Source organism: Rhinoraja longicauda, chromosome 32 (genome assembly GCF_053455715.1).
Source record: "Rhinoraja longicauda isolate Sanriku21f chromosome 32, sRhiLon1.1, whole genome shotgun sequence".
Taxonomy (NCBI): Eukaryota; Metazoa; Chordata; class Chondrichthyes; order Rajiformes; family Arhynchobatidae; genus Rhinoraja; species Rhinoraja longicauda.
In genome coordinates, this window is record NC_135984.1 from 16,646,677 (window position 1) to 16,668,001 (window position 21,325).

At 42.7% G+C, this 21,325-nt stretch overlaps 1 protein-coding gene across 1 annotated transcript in view; it reads left to right on the forward strand.

The window, feature by feature from the left end:
- The window catches only part of LOC144608765 (galactosylgalactosylxylosylprotein 3-beta-glucuronosyltransferase 1-like), a 178,035-nt gene that overhangs the window by 111,807 nt on the left and 44,903 nt on the right, over positions 1-21,325 (forward strand). Inside the window, exon 2 of the mRNA XM_078426845.1 lies at positions 18,661-18,802. Coding sequence (XP_078282971.1) covers positions 18,691-18,802 — 112 coding nt within the window. The 5' untranslated portion in view covers positions 18,661-18,690. The remainder of the gene's footprint in view (positions 1-18,660; positions 18,803-21,325) is intronic.

Genomic DNA, 21,325 nt, shown 5'->3' on the forward strand with positions numbered 1-21,325 from the left:
TGATTAATTTTTAACTCCTGAGAACTCAAGGACAATCAAAGAGATCTGGCAAACCTTTTTTTTTCAAGTGGAGATTTGAAGGTTCAGATCAATGTTATTGAACGGAAAATCCATTCTGCACCTGAAGGCTCAACATGAGCTGAAATGGCTTGAACCAGAACAGCTAAAACTAATAGCTGGAAGTTCCTGCGGAGCACATCCCTGAAATTCTGCTGAACAAGATTCCTAGAAGGCAACAAATCCAGCAAAACGTACTATTTCCTGAAGTTAGTTTAGTTTAGTTTCGAGATACAGCATGGAAACAGGCCCTTTGGCCCACCGAGTCCGCGATTCCCGCACATTAACACTGTCCTTTACACACTAGGGACAATTTACACTTATACCAAGTCAATTTACCTACAAACCTGTACGTCTTTGGAGTGTGGGAGGAAACCGAAGATCTCAGAGAAAACCCACGCGGTCACGGGGAGAACGTACAAACTCCGTACAGGCAGCACCCGTAGTCGGGTTCGAACCCGGGTCTCTGGTGCTGTAAGCGCTGTAAGGCAACAACTCCACCACTGCGCCACCGTGCCACCCGAATGACTGCCTCTTGCCTGATTCCTCGAGAACAAAGTTCTCTGAAAAGATCTTAAATGATGTGACATTAAAAAACAACGAAATAAGCAATAAATCCGTTCCTCTCATAGATGATGTTCAGACCCAACTTGACATATTTAATCACCTCAGGAAAAATACTGTCCCGCAGATCTGACCTCGAACTATTGCACTATCATCTGCTTCATTCACTTGACATTTCCTGTCGAATTTGATATTGCAAGGTTTTTTTCCCCCTGCAGCCTAACTGGAAAATGCTAATTAAAATCAGCAAGCAATACCAGAAATGTCAAAAATCAGCACTGTTTAAATGTTTTACATAAAACAAAGTGCAAAATAAATGTACGCATTGTGCATTATAAATGTGATGTGTATTCCTGCATTATAATACAGATTACACTTTGAAAAATGTCAAAGCATCATCGTTATACAGCATGAAACTTAGGAAAGGTCTCGGCCCGAAACGTCACCCATTCCTTCTCTCCAGAGATGCTGCCTGTCCCGCTGAGTTATTCTAGCTTTTTTGTGCCTATCTTCGGTTTAAACCAGCATCTGCATTTCCTTCCCACCCATGAGAATAGAACCTTCAGCACACCAGGTTTGCACTGACCAACAAGCACCCATTCACACGATTCCCACACCAACCTCATTATTTTCTACATTTTCGATAATAAATTGTGCTACCCCCAAATTCTTCCACTCACCCACACCCCAGGAGAAATTTACAGAGGCCATTTAACCTACCGACCATTGTGGGGAAAAACCTGAGCACCTCGAGATTTAGATTTTTTTTAGATTTAGAGACACAGCGCGGAAACAGGCCCTTCGGCCCACCGGGTCCGCGCCGCCCAGCGATCCCCGCACACTAACACTATCCTACACACACTAGGGACAATTTTTACATTTGCCCAGCCAATTAACCTACATACCTGTACGTCTTTGGAGTGTGGGAGGAAACCGAAGATCTCGGAGAAAACCCACGCAGGTCACGGGGAGAACGTACAAACTCCGTACAGACGGCGCCCGTAGTCAGGATCGAACCTGAGTCTCCGGCGCTGCATTCGCTGTAAGGCAGCAACTCTACCGCTGCGCCACCGTGTCGAGAAAACCCAAACAGCATCAGGAGAAATGTGCAAACTCTAGGATCTGACAACAGCATTGGTCAGAATCGAACTCAAGTCGCTGGACCTGTGAGACAGCCATGGCTGGTAGTTGTTCCACCATGCTGCGGCCATCAAACACATTGCAAGATTTAGTTTTGTTTAATTTGGAGATACAGCACAGGAACAGGCCTTTCGGCTCACCGACCAGTGCCGACCAGCACTATCCTACACACACTAGGGACAATTCACTATATCACCAAACCAATTGGCCTACAAACCTGTATGTCTTTGGAGTGTGGGAGGAAACCGGGGGACCCGGAGAAAACATCTGTAGGTCACAGGGAGAACAGACAAACCCCGTGCAGTCAGCACCCGTGGTCTGGATCGAACCTGGATCTCTGGCACTGTCAGGCAGCAACTCTACCGCTGTGCCGCTCGTAAAAGTTCCTCAAAGAGACCTGACGGATGCTGTATAATGCAAGTCTTCCTTTCTTCGGCAATATCCACCTTAACATGAAAGCTAAATAATGTCCTGAAATCACCTTTCATCTTGCAGATGTATTTTGCTACTTGCTGAATGAATGTGCTGCATCCCTCCTCCCCCTCCCCCCACCCCACCCCCCACCCCCCACTCCAAAAGAAAAGAAAATTGGCTGCAGGCTAGTTTGTAACAGTGGAGCAGTTTGCACATAAGAAATATGGTTCAAGTTGTGACCTGAATGAGCCCCGAAGGGACACTCCCAGTTATTACAGCTGCCAATTTCCTGTGCAGCAATCAAAGGAGAGCATTGGCAGTAAAACATACTCCTTCTGACAGCCAGGCAGCAGAAATACATGTTATGATCATCGTGCAGGAGAGAGAGGCTGCACGAGCGAGCATTGAGATTTTCTTAGTCAGACACTGAAGCTCCGGTGAATGAGATACCACCAGGTGAAAACCAGAGTGCACAATTGCACAATAGTGTAAAATAAACAATGTGTCTCCCGGTGACTTTGACAGCGCTATAGATATCGTTGTTTAACATATGCACAGGCACACATACATCTACAGTCTTGCTTATGTATTCACACACAGGCACGCACACACGCACACCCGCACGCACACTGGCACACACACACACACCGCACACACACACACTATTACTCAGACACTACAAATCTTGCTTCCTCATCTGTTGACCTACCATTGCCACATCAACCAAGCCGATGAACTTGAGTACACGACCTTCCTTTGAGGGGGAAATTGCTATGAACAGAAGGGAAAAGTAAATAAACTGGAAATCTGAAATAAAAAGCAAAGAAGGGCTAGAAATACCAGAAGACCAGGCAGCTTCTGTGGAGAGCAAAACGGAGTTCATGTTTCAATCGGTGACCTTTTATATAGACCTGGCCAGAAGCACCTACTCCAATTCTCCCATTTCCTCAATGTCACCAATAAGACCACTGCATAATTCCTTCTGATTTCTGGGCATCTGTTTTCCCGAGGCCTGTGATGTATTTATGTGACATATTTAGTGCAGTAACTTAACTCTCACAAGAAATGCTGTGTTTTTCGCTGGGCTCTATAATCTCAGATTGTATCCTGTCACCCCTGAATGGAGCCTAAATATCAGTTTGAAATCACTGATTGACAATCAATTGAAATCCACTTGATGAGAGCCTTAATATTCACAGGGGGAGTCCACCTCCACACTTTTAAAATTGTAATTACTGCATGAGGGATCCTTCAGCTGTAAACCAGCACAATATAACCTATGGGATTCTGGAAGGGATAACTCTGGCTCAGTTCATAGCACCCAGCTGTGTGTCAAAATGGTGTGGGTCCAAGTCCCTGCCTCTAAGATCTGATGCACACTCCAATGCAAACGGAAGGAATCTTGCTGGTGGTGTTGCCTTTCAGATCAGAAATGTCTTAATTTCAGTAATTTCTGGCGTCTTAGCTAATATTAATCAATCAAAGATAGACCCAAAATGCTGGAGTAACTCAGCGGCTCAGGCAGCTTCTCTGGAGAAAAGGAATAGGTGACGTTTCGGGTCAGAACGCTTCTTCAAATCAATAAATTATCACTGAAAAACACATTACTTTTTATGATCACAATGTTAATGATGGGACATAAAGGGTGTTGTTGGAGCTCACTCTCCTATATTACAACAGTAAATACGTTTTAGAAGTACTTGACATCAAAATCTTTTGGGAATCCAGAGATTGTAAAAGGTATTATAAAAATGAAAGATTTTATGCTTCTGCCCCAGAGGGAGATATGCAAAGAATCCTGTTTTACTGGAGCCCAAACAGTATTTGCCAGTGGAAGGTGCCGTAGAAGTGCAGCCCTAAATAACATAGGAATTCTAAAGCTTTGTATGAAATGTCCTAGTTCCCTTCTCCAAACTTTATCCTGCTGTGTGCATGTGCGCGAAAGAGAAATAGGTGATGGAAGAATTCTTACTGTTTAAGTTCCATTTGTCAAACATGATCTTTATGGAGAAGATAATTGTACAAGAAGAATCCAATGGCGTATTTGATTAAAAATGTAGCTACCTTGTATTGCAGAAATATATAGTCTTAGAGTCCCTTCTTATGTCTAAAGAAGGGTCCCAACCCAAAACGTCACCTATCCATGTTTTCAAGAGATGATGCCTGACCCACTGAGTTGCTCCAACACTTTTGTGTCCATTCTTATTGCTGTCTAAGGCAACTGAAAATAAGTTTGTTATGGTCATGGGCAAGTTTGAGAACGTTGATCTTCTCCATATTGTGTGGAACTTGGGTGGAATTTATGTCGCACAAGAGATGTCATGGTATATCAGAGTGTCAGAGTGAAAGAGCAAATATAGACCTTCTGCTCATGAGAATTCAATCAATAATCCTTTCATAAACAGGTTAACTTTTGTCAGGATGTTACACTCTGAATATCATTGAAATATGTGTTTCGAATTTCCAATTTATGTGTGAAACGGTGAAGCAATTCTAAGATTCTTTACCACAGAATTTGCACTAAGATATACTGAACAATGTTTTCATCATCATTACAACTGATATAGTAAAGCTTATTGGATTTTTTAAAAGCTTATTTATCTATTGCCTTAGGTCTGAACATGGAGCAGAAAGAGTAATACGTCCTGCAGTTTCATAGATTTACGTGTACTTGCTCATTTTACAAATTAAAGTTCCCAGGATGGCCAGTTTCTGTTTGTTTGAATCATCCAACTCACAGTCCAAGTTGTGTTCAGCTGCTCCTGTATGCAGTGATCCAGATTTTTAGAGAGGAAGACACAGAATATTGTACACGACCACTGACACATTAAAAAGTGACTGATTATTGCTGGAGCTTCACAATAATCATTATGCACTCCTATTTGGGTAATATATAGCCAGGACCATGGTGCAGCCTAACAAACTGGCAAGTTTTTTTTTCATCAAAACAGCACCTTATTCATATCTGATAATGACACACAGACCTCTGTGTATATGCCAGCTCCCGTGGGAGCAATCCTATCCATCCTATTTCCTCTCTGCTTATTTCCCTGTACACCTAGCCTGCTCTCCTCACACATATCCATCAACATCCCTCTGATCCTTTTGACCATTAATCTGCATTAAACAGCAATTTACTGTAGCAATTTACCTACCAGCACATCTATGGGAGATGGGAGGCACTCAGAGCACCCGATGGAAGCCCAAGCAATCAAGGGGAGAACATAGGTAGACAACTCCCTTGGTCAGTATCAGAGCAAGATCCATGGTGTTGGTTCACAGCAGCGACATCTCCATGCCACCCTATTTACGATACATAGAGAAACACCTTTTTTTCTGCATTCAACCCACAGTGTAGTAACACAATCAGTTCCACAATATAGGCTTCATATATTTCCAGTCTGATGAAGGATCCTGACCCACAATGTCATCTGTTCCATTCCTCCACAAATCCTACCCAACCCATTTAGTTTTTCCAGCAGTTTATTGTTTTTCCTCCTCCAGTTTCCAGATGCTGGTTTCTTGTGCAAAAAACCCCCCAAACTGCTGAAGGATCTCAATGGTCTGGTAGCATCAGTGAGGGGGAATAAACAGGCAACCTCTTGGGTCAGAACTATTCTTCAGACTGGCAATGTATAAAGCCTATGGAAGTGATTTTCAGAGTTCAAAATAGTGGTCAAGATAGCACACTATTGGCCCCTGACCCAAAACAGCAGCTTTCCATGCTCTCCAGAGATGTTGCCTGACCCATTGAGTTTGGTTTAGTTTAGTTTAGATTAGAGTTTAGAGATACAGCACGGAAACGAGCCCTATGGCCCACTGATTATGCGATGACCAACGATCACCCACACACTACACACCTCAGGCAATTTTACAGAGGTCAATTAACCGAGGAAACCTGGGTGTCTTTGGAGTGTGGGAGGAAATCTGAGCACCCGGAAAAAACTCGCATGGACACAGTGACACGTGCAAGAGGGTACTGAGTTACTCCAGCACTTTGTGTCTGTCTTTGTAAAGCAGTACTTGAAGTTCCTTGTGTCTCCACCATACTTATTGTACACTTATAATGACACAGAAGAAGGCCATTCTCTCATTTGAGTCTGTATCAGCTCCCAGGGTAGCAACTTATTTGCCCCATTTCCTCTCTCCTATATCCCTGTGTACCTGCAAAGTATCCTTCTGTGTCACAATAGGAATAGTGTCCTCGTTTGACTGTGTAAGAAAATAACTGCAGATGCTGGTACAAATCGAAGGTATTTATTCACAAAATGCTGGAGTAACTCAGCAGGTCAGACAGCATCTCAGGAGAGAAGGAATGGGTGATGTTTCGGTTCGAGACCCTTCTTCAGACTGATCCAGATTCAGTCTGAAGAAGGGTCTCGACCCGAAACGTCACCCATTCTTTCCCTCGTTTGACTGTGGCTTTTTCAGGCATTTAGCAGTTATAAAAGAGAGGAAACTATCTCAGAAAGCATCTGCAAAGCACTAAAAAACAAAACATGTCAGTCATTCAGGAGAAAAGGCAGATTAACGTTTCTTGCAGAGATTGATTTGTCAAATTTGCTCAAGCATTTGCATGACAGCTGTTATTTTTACTTTGTGTCGCAGATTCTGGCAAACCTGCTGTGATTTTATGATATTGATGATTTTAAATTCAGATGTGCACCATTTGTAGTTTATTAATTCAGTTATACTACTTGAATATGATTACATGGTGATCAGATGCAGTATATTAAAAGTAGATATCTAAAGGAAAGTTTCAGCATAGTTTAAAATAAATAGAAATGGCGATGAATGTAGTTTATATAATAGATTTTAATCAATCAACTTTATCTTGCAGTATTTGAGGAATCCTCCAAATTTGAGGAAGGACATTTTTACTATTGGGGGAATGCAGCGTAGGTTCACTAGGTTAATTCCCGGAATGGCTGGACTGTCGTATGTTGAAAGACTGGAGCGACTGGGCTTGTATACTCTGGAATTTAGAAGGATGAAAGGGGATCTTATTGAAACATATAAGATTATTAAGGGATTGGACACGCTAGAGGCAGGAAACATGTTCCCGATGTTGGGGGAGTCCTGAACCAGGGGCCACAGTTTAAGAATAAGGGGTAGGCCATTTAGAACGGAGATGAGGAAAAACATTTTCACTCAGAGAATTGTGAAGCTGTGGAACTCTCTGCCTCAGAAGGCAGTGGAGGCCAATTCCCTGGATACTTTCAAGGGAGAGTTTGATAGAGCTCTTAATGATAGTAGAGTCAAGGGATATGGGGAGAAAGCAGGAATGGGGTACTGATTGTGGATGATCAGCCATGATCACGGTGAATGGCGGTGCTGACTCAAAGGGCCGAATGGCCTCCTCCTGCACCTATTGTCTATTGTCTAATGTTGTACCCGTTATCCTTTATTGGTACACTGTGGATGACTTGATTTCTTCCCTCATCCCAAAGAGGTACAGGTAAAATCGTCATGGATAGTCTTTTCTTTGACTGGATAGTGCACAAACAAAAGCTTTTCACTGTAACAATACGTGACAATAATACACTAAAATAATCAATGAGCTTTGTTTTCTAATGCAACCAGTCTGAATGAGGTTTTCAGATGAATTTTCAGAGAAATAAATCATCCCTTTATACATAGGATGCATTTATTACTTTTATCTTGTCATTACTTATTTAGGATTATATAGAATCAAAAATGAGCAGTGAATAAAGTGGTCGTGTCGGTTATTGGTATTAAAAACATCCGTCAGATAATATCATAACTCTTCACCGGTCAGCAATGTGAAGAATATTATCTGCAGATGAAAACAACTATATTAATGCTTGCTGCAAGGTCATTAGGCTGTTATTAACTGAGGTTATTAACAGAATAAAGCTGTTTATGTTTCCTTTAATTCTGTAGATGTAATCTTGAGTTGCCTCAGCACCTTGCCCAGTGATTGGAACTGCTAAAAGAAAAGCATAAAGGGAAAATAATTAGACATCCACCTCACTTACAATTCGAATGCATTACATTGTGACAAAGATATGAACATTTCGGTGACTTTTAATCTTCAAAAACAAAATTCATTCTTTACTCTTTCCTTTCCAAAATAATACATTTCACTTTCCCTCTACCAGCCTATTATTTTCATCGCATTGTTCTTTAAATTATTTAGAAAAAAGGAACTTCTGATACACGTTTACAAAAGACACAAACTGCTGGAGTAACTCAGCAGGTCAGGCAGAATCTCTGGAGGATATGTCCAAGAGTCTGAAGAAGGGTCCTGACACGAAACATCACCTATGCATGTGCTCCAGAGATGCGGTCTGACTCACTGAATTACTCCAGCAAGGAGTAATGTGTGTCTTCTCCTATAAATTATTTATAGATTTATATCTATCAAAAGCCATCTGAGAAATGTAGATCTAAAAGCAAATGGGAGTAAATAGCAGTTTCCACGTTATACCTGGTATTAGATTGTACCTCCCAACTCTGCCACTTGGAAACCAGCACATCATACAGAATGATGCATTAGAGAAAAAAAAAATCAATCCACTGTGCCTGTACTTCTCTCTGAGAGCTCTTAAATTACCTGCATTTCTGTACACTCTCCTTACACCAAGGCAATGTTTCACCAAACAATCATCCAATTCTCTTCTGGAAGTTATTACTGAATTTGCTGTCACCACAGTTTAAACCATAGCTTTCAAGATCATAACACTGATCTGAGTGAAAAAAAAGACTCCCATCTTGCTGGAAGATTTGTGCACGGGCCCTGCAAGAAAAATTATTCTGGTGAAAGGAACCTTTCAACCTAAGATGTTAACTAATTTTATTTTTTGTTAGATGTTGCCTGACCCGCTGAGTGATTTCAGCATTTTTAGTTTTTGCTAGACCAAGTGGACCTGTTGGGCCCAAACCTCTCCTGCATTGGTGCAGTACCATCCCCTCCCCCTCCCCCCTTCCCCTCCCCACTTCCCCTTCCCCTCTCCACTCCTTTCAACCTCCGTTGAGCCACACGGTGGCACGGTGGCGCAGCGGTAGAGTTGCTGCCTTACAGCGAATGCAGCGCCGAAGTCCCGGGTTCAATCCCAACTATGGCCGCCGTCTGTACGGAGTTTGTTCGTTCTCCCCGTGACCTGCGTGGGTTTTCTCCAAGATCTTCGGTTTCCTCCCACACTCCAAAGACGTGCAGGTTTGTAGGTAAATTGGCTTGGTTAATGTAAAAAATTGTCCCTAGGGTATAGGATAGTATTAATGTGCGGGGATCACTGGTCGGTACAGACCTGGTGGGCTGAAAGGGCCTGTTTCCGCGGTGTATCTAAATTAAACACAATTTCAACCCAAAAAATTAACTCCATACAATCCATTTTCTAAACAGGATATTCAATATTGTTGATAACTGAGCCACTGAAGGAGACGAGTATTTCAAAGTTTACAGAGTTGGATAGAGCTCTAGGGGCTAGTGGAATCAAGGGATATGGGGAAAAGGCAGGCACGGGTTATTAATTGGGGACGATCAGCCATGATCACAGTAAATGGCGGTACTGGCTCGAAGGGCCAAATGGCCTCCTCCTGCACCTATTTTCTATGTTTCTACATTTCAGAGACCGAACATTTGCCGAGCTGTATTCCAGAATATATTATTCTAAACCACAGATTTGTTTGAAAATGTCAATGAAAACAAGAAGTGGTTAAATATTTTGAAATGTAATAAAATTAATCCTATAATCATGAAAACAAATCGTGGTAGTGAGCATCGTTTCATTGTGACCTGCCCCACATGATAATTACACAGAGGAAGAGAATAAAATGGGGATTGAAATCCAACAAAAGCATTGCTCAGGGAATATCAACACTGGCTGGCATTGTACAATTATGCAAGTGCATAAGAAGTCCATATTAATCCTCAGAGATGTCACTAAAGCACTCTATTTTTCAGACAGATGTGACACAAATGGTCACAGAGATGGCAAGGTTCAATGGAGTACCCAGTAGAGATGCTGGAACTCTTTGAACTGATTGTTCTGTTTGCTAAGAAAAAGGTACCTCCTTCAGGGTGGAATTTTATGTTGCCATGGGAACCAACACAGTCAACAATTTTTGGCAGAGTCATCTTTGGCAGGACAAATGTGCAATCTTTTGATTCACGCACAGGATAATCAAATATTGTCCGCATAACCCAGCTGTGGTTCAAATGCCACAGAAGAAGGGTCCCGACCAGAAACGTCACCCATTCCTTCTCTCCAGAGATGCTGCCTGTCCCGCTGAATTACTCTAGCTTTTTGTCTATCGCTGACAAAATCCATGTAGTATTTACTGAATAAAGCCGATTCTGTTGGCTGCTGAGAGTTGCGTTAACTAATGGAAGATTAGATTTAGATACAGTGTGGAACCAGGCCACTTGGCCCACTGAGTCCGTGCCAACCCTCGATCGCCCGTTAACACTAGTTCTACGTTATCCCACATTCTCATCCACTCCAATACACACTAGGAGCAATTTACAGGATCCAATTAACCTACAAACCTGCATATCTTTGGCATGTGGGAGGAAACCAGAACACCCGAAGTAAACTCACGCGGTCATAGGGAGAACGTGCAAACTCCACACAGAACAGTACCCGAGGTCAGGATCAAACTCAGGTCTCTGGCATTATGTGGCAGTAGCTCTACCTGCTGTACCACTGTGCTGACCTTAAAAAAAAGGATGTTAATCCCCTGAGAGGTTTCCTTTGAGTCTCATAGAGACTTTGCTGTTCAATTTTGCCATAACGTTTGTTAAAAGAGAATTGGATAAATATTCTAAGCAGTGAGCTTCAAAGATCAATACTCTTTCCTCAGTTTTTGCCTCCTTTCAAAGGGTGCACAGATGGGACAATGGCTAATTAACCTCTCCACTGCAGATAGGTTCCGTGTTACACTTAAAGTAGAAGCACTTAATACAGATTTGCAACACAGAATGAAATATTTATTCCTTTCCATAATAGTGGTATATGTTATGAAGATTTTTATTAAAAACAAGTAATTGTCACTCAGAAGACCATACAGAATACGAGTATTGCTGAGAGAGATGTTAAAAGTGATCTATTTTTGAACAGGATCAGTTGTGTATAATTGAGTATGAGTTTGATTGGGTTTCATCTATCATTGTAAACGAGAAGGAAACGAATGAAATCCATTGAACACAGGATTGCTCTTATGGTAAGAAACACAGATTTAAAGCATTCTTCTTTGTGTACTTACTTTGCAGTTATAAATCTAGAATCCTCAGCTCAATGCAAAATGCTACTACATTCTTTCAGTTTTCAATGGACTGTGGAAAAAGAGCGCTTCTGTAGAAGGGTAATGTGATCCCACTGAACAACCACCTACCCATCTGTGCTACATATGGACTGCAGGCAGGAGGCCCAAGCAAATGGCACTGGGGAGATGAGGTGGGGGTTGGGTCGTTAGTGAGATGCAACGAAATGTTCCTGCTTTCTGCACTGATATTTAGTTTAGTCTAATTTAGAGATACAGCAAGGAAACAAGACTTTCAGCCCATCGAGTCCACACCAACTATCCACCACCCCTTCACGCAAGTTCTATGTTCTCCCACTTTCTCATCCACTCCCTGCACATTAGGAGCGATTAACACAGGTTAATTAACCTCCAAACCAGCACGTCTTTGGAATGTGGGAGGAAACTGGAGCACCCGGAAGGAATCCACGTGGTCACAGGGAAACGTGCAAATTTCACAGACAGGACCCGAAGGTCAGGATCGAACTCGGGTCTGCGGCGCTGTGAGGCAGCAGTTCTACCAGCTGCCCCACAAAGCCACCCTATTGCCCTGAAGAAGCTGTTATGCAAGATGGCGGGATTGCTGAACTGATGATAGTGAGTTTCTTAATGCATGCTTTGCTCACTATGCTTTGCCTAACTTAGCTGTATGAGAAGGAGATACCAGACCTATTGATCATAATGACCAAGTTTTTCCTAAATGCACTCCCACATGTTGAAATTCCTGATCTGGAATATGCATTTGCAACATCCATCCATTTTGTTAACAGCAGCTCTGGGCAAAAGCTCAGAACATATTGATGCCCTAGATTTCCCTCCAAACTGCTGTAAAATTCCACACATGGTTTCATTGTTGGACCTCCATCCAGAGAAAAAGATTGCATTTTCATACCTTTCAAGTCCCTTTCAGAATATCCCAAGGCACTTTAAAATCTTTCAAGTACTCTTTCATTAGGTATAGTCACTGTTGTGATGACCAAAATACTGAACCCATTTTGTGCACAGCTAGCCCTGTTGATAATCAATGTGATAATGGCCAACTTATCTGTTTCAGTAAGAGTCCCGACTTAAAACATTGCCTATCCATGTCCTCCTGAGATGCTGCCTGACCCGCTGAGTTACTCCAGCACTTTGTGTTCTATGTGTTTCAGTAAGGTTAGGTGGGGGTGGGCGAAAGAAAGCAAATAAAGTTCAGGAGGCAAGTCACCTATGATATACAATACAATACAATACAATACAATATATCTTTATTGTCTTTGTACAGGGGTACAACGAGATTGGGAATGCGCCTCCCATGCGATGCAATAATTTAATTAATTTAAACAACAACAACCCAACAAAACAAATTGTAACAGTTTTAAGGCAGAATAAAGTGCAAGTAGATCTGTGCCGGTTCACTGTGCGATGTGACCATCCGGCTCAGCAGGACCGGTTCATAGCAGCTATGGCCCTGGGGATGAAGCTGTTCCTGAGTCTGGAGGTGCGGGCGTAGAAGGCCTTGTATCGTCTGCCCGATGGAATGAGTTCGAACAGACTGTTGCAGGGGTGTGAAGAGTCTTTGTGGATGCTGGTGGCTTTTCTGAGGCATCGTGTGTTGTAGATGCCCTCCAAGACTGGTAGCTGTGTTCCGATGGTCCTCTGAGCTCTATGGACTACCCGCTGAAGAGCTTTCCTTTCTGCCTCCGTGCAGCTGAGGTACCACACAGGGATGCCATGCGTTAGGATGCTCTCTATGGTGCAGCGGTAGAAGGTCGTCAGCAGCTGTTGGGTTGGACCAGACTTTTTCAGTGTTCTTAGGTAGAACAGTCTTTGCTGTGCCTTCTTGACCAGCGCAGCAGTGTTATTGGACCATGTTAGGTCCTCCGAAATGTGAGTGCCCAGAAACTTGAAGCTAGACACTCTCTCCACACTGTCCCCGTTGATAAAGATCGGGGCATATTCCTCATTATGTGACCTACGGAAGTTGATGATCAGCTCCTTGGTCTTGGTGGTATTTAGGGACAGGTTGTTATCAGAGCACCAGCGCCAGGTTCTGCACCTCCGCTCTGTATTTTGGTGATAAGCCCGATCACCGTTGTGTCGTCTGCAAACTTGGCAATGGTGTTGGTGTCGAATGCAGGAACACAGTCATGTGACGAGGGAGTAGAGCATATAAAAACCATGAGAGTTTTTCCACCAGAAGGCATTTGGAAATTGCTTTCTGTGAACATATTTTGATTTGGAGCAAAATTTGAACAAACTGGCAAAAAAGTCTCATTGATTTTTACAAGAATAACTTTTTCTTCTTTCACCGTATAAATCAGCACCTGAAGAAAGCATCTATATCAACAAGCATGTTCCTGTCTATCAAATAAATGTGATGATCTTGGATAAGCCTCTATTCTTTATGTTAAAAGGTCAATTTCCACTAAAGGCCTTTTCAGTTGGGCAGTGGTAGAGTTGTTGCCTTACAGTGCCGGACACCCGGGTTCGATCCTGATTACGGGTGCCGTCTGTACAGAGTTTGTACGATCCCCCTATGACCTGCATGGGTTTTCTCCGTGTACTCCGGTTTCCTACCACATTCCGTACAGGTTTGTAGGTTAATCGGCTTGGTAAAATTGTAAATTGTTCCTAATGTGTAGGATAGTGTTAATGTGCAGGGATCGCTGGTCGGCGCGGACTTGGTGGGCCGAAGGGCCTGTTTCCGCGCTGTATCTCGAAACTAAACAGTAAAGGCCAGGACTCTGGTACAGCGAGCTTTGTGAATTAATCTTGATTCAGATTTTCCCGGGATTCTAGCTGTTCATTCATTCAAGGGATGCGGACTCAGCAGGCAGAGCCAGCCTTGAATTGTCTATCCCTAAGGGGAAATGGTCCTTGAGAGGGCAGTGGTAAATTTCCTTCTTGAACCGCTGCAATCCATCGCTGCAATACTCACAATGCTCTGAGAGGAGTTCCAGGATTTTCACCCAGCGATGGTGAAGGAATGGTGATATATTTCCAAGTCAGGATGGGGTTTTGTGTGGAGGGCAACTTCCAAGCGGTGATGACCCATGCTCTTGTCCTTTCAGCTGGCAGAGGTCCTGGGTTTCGAAGGTGTCTAAGGAGCTGCCACTGTGCATCGGTGGTGGAGTGAATGAGCGATTGTGGATGAGGTGCCTATCAAGTGGGTAGTGTGTCCCATATGGTGTCATGATTCCTGTGTGTTATTTAGTTTAGTTTAGTGCCAGGTATACTGAGGTACAGTGAAAAGCGTGTTTGTTGCGTGTTAACCAGTCAGTGCTCAGACAATATATGATTACAATTGAGCCTTTCACAGCGTACAGACATAATAAAGGGAATAATGTGAATAAAGTTTAGTGTAAGATAAAGTCCACTAAAGACTGATCAAAGATAGTCCGCGGGTCTCCAATGAGGTAGATAATAACTCAAAGGTATTTATTTCACAAAATGCTGGAGTAACTCAACAGGTCAGGCAGCATCTCAGGAGAGAAGGAATGGGTGACGTTTCGGATCGAGACTCTTCTTCAGACTGAAGGGTCTCGACCCGAAATGTCACCCATTCCTTCTCTCCTGAGATGCTGCCTGACCTGCTGAGTTACTCCAGCATTTTGTGAAATAAATACCTTCGAGTTGTACCAGCATCTGCAGATATTTTCTTACACTAGATAATAACTCAGGACTGCTCTCTAGTTGTTGGTTGGGTAGTTCAGTTGCCTGATTGAAGCCGCACTCAGCCAAGGTTAATGCAGGGTATTCCATCACACTGCTGACTCAAGCCTTGTAGGTGGTGGATATGCTTTGGGGAGTTTTGAGGTAAGTTACACACCACATGTTTTTTAGCCTGCGACCTACTCTAGTTGCCTAGTCAGTTTCTGGTCAGTGGTAACCCCTCACCCCCAATATATTGATCATGGAGGGTTCAATGACTGGCAATGCCCCAATCTATTATTTTCACCTGACACCCACTACTCAGCCTATCAGTCGGTAGATGGTTTTTCAGGCTGTGTCCAGGCAGAGACTTGTTTAGCTTGGCATTATATTTGGCACAGACATTGTGGGCTGAAGGGCCCGTTCCTGTGCTGGGCTCTTCTCTATCCTTATGTTCAAACCCGTGTCATTGTAAGAGTATTCGGATCGGGAAACTTTCCCCTCCCCATTGCTTGGCTTATTATAACCAAAATTGTAATCATTGACACAGCCTGAAAGACTAGAATAATTGAAAAATCCATGCATTTATTCAATTGCTTAGTTCTGGTCCCTTAATGAACAGCTCACCCAGAGTCCTACATTCACTGGCAGGTGTCAATTAACATTGAATTAAACACAAGCCACCAAATGAATCTTGACATTACATTTTACTCTCTGCAATTTTTTAATCAGTGCGAGGTTAGCACAACAATCACCAATGTAGATAATATCCGTCCTCCAGTGAACTGCCTGGAGATGCAGGATGGAACTTCCTAACCCACCAGTCCCCTACCTAAGGAGGCTGAAGCTGTGAATGTGTTTCTATTGTGAACCAGATTAAAACTGGTGGGTTTTGAACCTTGACTAAACCATATCTGTTATACTGCTGCTCCATCATTTATGTATTAATTAAGTTGTTTCTGGTCTGCAGAAATAAATGTGACAGTCAAAATGTTATATTTACTTGCATGGTGTCTGGAACATAATGAAATATTTCAGAGAGTGAGTCTGCTTGGTGATCCCAGCTCTGGTCAGACCCATCCAGTCCCAGATTGTTGCCGTCTGAATGGGATGGGTTGCAGGGAGTGAAGGTTTGCAGAAATGCCCCTCTCACACCCATCAGATGATATCTGCAGCACCTGGAAAATCGGTTCCCATTCACCCAACTGGTGTCCGAATCGGTCAACCGTATGTATCGTATGTCCATAAGGCAAGGATTCATGACCAGCGAGGACATGTAACTGACTTTCACAATATATGACCTGTTCACTTTGTGTGTGTGTGTGTGTGTGTGTGTGTGTGTGTGTGTGTGTGTGTGTGTGTGTGTGTGTGTGTGTGTGTGTGTGTGATTATATGAATGTGATTGTAAATGTCTGTATGTGTATGCAGCTATGCGCGTATGTATGTCCACATGTATTAATGAGCGGGATATACATAAATCTGTGTGAATTGAGGGAATGGAGGAATTTATTTAATGGTTTTTCCTCGATGACAGATTATGTAATAGTAATTACAACACTTCTTCAAAAGATTTCCAAAATATATGTGACTCGAGATAAAAAATTCCTGAGTTTGGATATAATTGTTCGGAATTATGCGCTTCCTATCTGTAGTGCATTGGAATGAATTCTGCTGTTAGTGGAAATAATTCCTGTGTGTGTGGCCTGCGGTGTTACAATAAATCTTTTTTTTAATAAACACACACAGTGCACAAAGGGAACGCTCCATGGCTGAAAACGACAGGCGCTGGTCAGCTATACCAGAGTTGTATTGATGTGGAACAGAAACTGCATGCTGCAATTATGCTGTACATTCGCTCAAAGAGTCCATTTGGACAAAACGTAGCAGGATTGAGACACAGAGAAGGGGATTCGCCTCCAACTATTAGTTTTATCTCATTTTATAACTGCAGCCCAGTGCAAAGTGAAAAGGTTTCCAGCTGGTTTGGTGAAAGCAACGTATTTGATCATGTGATGGATGTAGCAAACAGGCAGCCCTGATCATTATTATTTGAGTGTTAACAGGCAAACTCCTGAATATCATTAAGTGGGATTGTGGCAAGTATTGTAAATGAGCCAACTGGTACTTTGAGTTCCTATCTAATCACATCAAGCAGTAAAGTACAAATGGACAGTACTCCTTTGAAACTCTGAATGGTAATTTTTTGAAAGTCAGCCTGATTAAATTCATCTGTGCTGTGGTGCTATTAAATATCTGTTTGTAATGCAATGACATCGTAGTCGGACATGAAAGCATAGTGTTCAGCTAATCAGCGCATTACCTTTTACTCCAACTAATTGACGCTGAAATGCTTTATAGTTAAAAGAAGCAGAAATGAATAGATTTTGACCTTGAATTTGATTTTTATCGTAATTAAGCCCATTTATACACAGCTTTGGTGACACCAGCTGTAATGCATTGTCTAATGAGATGTCATGTAGTTTAGTTTAGAGATACAGCATGGAACAGGCCCTTCAGCCCACCGAGTCCGCACCGACCAGCAATCCCCGCACATTCACACCATCCTACACACACTAGGGACAATTTACATTTACATCAAGCCAATTAATCTACAAACCTGTACGTCTGTGGAGTATGGGAGGAAACTGAACATCTCGGAAAAAACCCATGCGGGAGAACGTACAAATTCCGTAGACAGCACCCATAGTCGGGATCGAACCCGGGTCTCTGGTGCTGTAAGGCAGCAAATCCACTGCTGTGCCATCGTGCCGCCTAATTTATGCAATTTATATAATTCCATAATTACAGCTTATTCGTCTCTGAATCTTACATCCAAAGCACAATATACATAAGGGATGTATGTTACTTTACACAACAATTAAGAAAAAATAATATTCAAGCACACTTTTTAAAATTTAACAATAACATTGTCCTAATGGCACCCTCCCGAATTACCAATTCATATCTGCACTGATTTGGGGTTTGAATATTCAGAGGCTGAGTCTGCCTTGCAGTTTGACTAGGGAGCCATGATTCAGAATAATTCATGTTGCAGATAAAGGTTATATAGTCCATTTTTCCCCACACTAGTTAAAAAAAATGTCCTGGGCCTCCTCCACTGTCAGAATGAGGCCCATGGATATGCACTCCCTACCATTTATTTTCTATCCCCTCATTTTGACCTCACACAATGAATTCTCCCACTTTGCATGACTGAAATCCATGTACCAGCTTTCTGCCGACCTGATAATATGTGGCTAGATATCTAACTAGCAGACAAGAATATAAGCGTGAAAAATCACTGGCTTTTTCAGTAAACACAAAGTTTCTTTTTGCTCACTTGCTTGGTTTACACAAAACACCCAAAAGCAAGCACTCAACAAAAGGAAGAGTGGGTGGAATATACTCCCAAGTCCCATTAAACTGCTGCTCTTTGTCTCTAAACACGAGGAAACGGTATTTCACCACCCAGGTGGACAGTCGGATCTTCTCCGCCTGTGTCTCACAATACATGTATGAAATAGGAATATCTTGTGTGCAATATCTATTGAATGTCATGCGCCTCTGACCCTTTGGATTTTGTGGTAGGTGATTAGAAATGTTGGACTAGCCCCGGAGATGCCGAAGAGACGAGACATCCTCGCAATTGTGTTGATTGTTTTACCATGGACTCTGCTAATTACCGTCTGGCACCAGAACACCACCTCACCACTGCTGACACTGCGAAAGGGTAAGTGTTGACCTGACCAAAATGGACAAAGCGATTTAAAAATGATGCTCGAAAGTGTGATTTTCCACAATGACCTGCAAATGTAGGGACCTTAGAAGCTAGGATCTCTGATCCCAGAGATTTGTTACGAAATTTTTAGGACATTGGAACCAGTTCTGGGAGAGGTGGGACCAGTACAAACAGGACGGTCTGCACCTGAGCTGGAATGGAACCAATGTCCTAGAGGGAGTGTTTGCTAGTGCTGTCGGGGAGGATTTAAACTAATGTGGCAGGGGGATGGGAGCAGGCGCAGAGAGACGGAGGGGTGTAAAATGAGGGTAGAAGCAACAGGTAGCAAGGTGAAAAGTAAAAGTGGCAGGCAGACAAATCCAGGGCAAAAATCAAAAAGGGCCACTTTTCAACATAATTGTATAAGGGGTAAGAGAGTTGTAAAAACAAGCCTGAAGGCTTTGTGTCTCAATGCAAGGAGTATATGTAATAAGGTGGATGAATTAAATATGGAGATAGTTATTAATGATTATGATATAGTTGGGATTACGGAGACATGGCTCCAGGGTGACCAAGGCTGGGAGCTCAACATCCAGGGATATTCTATATTCAGGCGGGATAGACAGAAAGGAAAAGGAGGTGGGGTAGTGTTACTGGTTAGAGAGGAGATTAAAGCAGTGGAAAGGAAGGACATTAGCTTGGAGGAAGTGGAATCGATATGGGTAGAGCTACGAAACACTAAGGGGCAGAAAACGCTAGTGGGAGTTGTGCACAGGCCACCTAACAGCAGTAGTGAGGTTGGGGATGGCATCAAGCAGGAAATTAGAAATGCATGCACTAAAGGTGCAGCAGTTATAATGGGTGACTTCAATCTACATATAGATTGGGTGAACCAAACTGGCAGGGGTGCTGAGGAAGAGGATTTCTTGGAATGTTTGAGAGATGGTTTTCTAAACCAACATGTCGAGGAACCAACGAGAGAACAGGCCATTCTAGACTGGGTATTGAGTAATGAGGAAGGGTTAGTTAGCAGTCTTGTTGTGCGAGGCCCCTTGGGCAAGAGTGATCATAATATGGTAGAGTTCTTCATTAGGACGTACAGGTATGTAGGTTAATTGGCTGAGTAAATGTTAAAAAATAAAATTAAATTTTTTTAAAAAAATTAAAAAAATTGTCCCTAGTGGGTGTAGGATAGTGTTAATGTACGGGGATCGCTGGGCGGCACGGGCTTGGTGGGCCGAAAAGGCCTGTTTCCGGCTGTATATATATGATATGATATGATAGGATGGAGAGTGACAAAGTCGATACAGAAACAAGTGTTCTGAACTTAAAGAAAGGTAACTTTGAGGGTATGAGGCGTGAATTGTCCAAGATAGACTGGCGATTGATGCTGAAAGGGTTGACGGTGGACATGCAATGGAAGGCATTTAAAGGTCGCATGGATGAACTACAACAAGTGTTCATCCCAGTTTGGCAAAAGAACAAACCAGGAAAGGTAGTGCATCCGTGGCTAACAAGGGAAATCAAGGATAGTATTAAAACAAAAGATGAAGCATACAGAATAGCCAGAAAAAGTAGCATACCAGAGGACTGGGAGAAATTCAGAGTCCAGCAGAGGAGGACAAAGGGCTTAATTAGGAAAGGGAAAATAGATTACGAGGGAAAACTGGCAAGGAACATAAAAACAGACTGCAAAAGCTTTTATAGATATGTCAAGAGAAAAAGATTAGTTAAGGCAAATGTAGGTCCCTTGCAGTCGGAAACAGGTGAATTGATCATAGGGAACAAGGAGATGGCAGACCAATTGAACAAATACTTTGGTTCTGTCTTCACTAAGGAAGACATAAACCGTCTGCCGGAAATAGCGGGGGACCGGTGGTCTAATGAGATGGAGGAACTGAGGGAAATCCAGGTTAGTTGGGAAGTGGTGTTAGGTAAATTAAATGGATTAAAGGCAGATAAATCCCCAGGGCCAGATAGGCTGCATCCCAGAGTGCTTAAGGAAGTAGCCTCAGAAATAGTGGATGCATTAGTGATAATTTTTCAAAACTCTTTAGATTCTGGAGTAGTTCCTGAGGACTGGAGGGTAGCTAATGTAACCCCACTTTTTAAAAAGGGAGGGAGAGAGAAAACGGGGAATTATAGACCAGTTAGCCTAACATCGGTAGTGGGGAAAATGTTAGAGTCAGTTATTAAAGATGTGATAGCATCACATTTGGAAAGTGGTGAAATCATCGGACAAAGTCAGCATGGATTTACCAAAGGCAAATCATGTCTGACGAATCTTATAGAATTTTTCGAGGATGTAACTAGTAGAGTGGATAAGGGAGAACCAGTCGATGTGTTATATCTGGACTTTCAGAAGGCCTTCGACAAGGTCCCACATAGGAGATTGGTGTACAAACTTAAAGCACACGGTATTGAGGGTTCAGTTTTGAGGTGGATAGAAAATTGGTTGGCGGACAGGAAGCAAAGAGTAGGAATAAACGGGTCCTTTTCGGAATGGCAGGCAGTGACTAGTGGGGTACCGCAAGG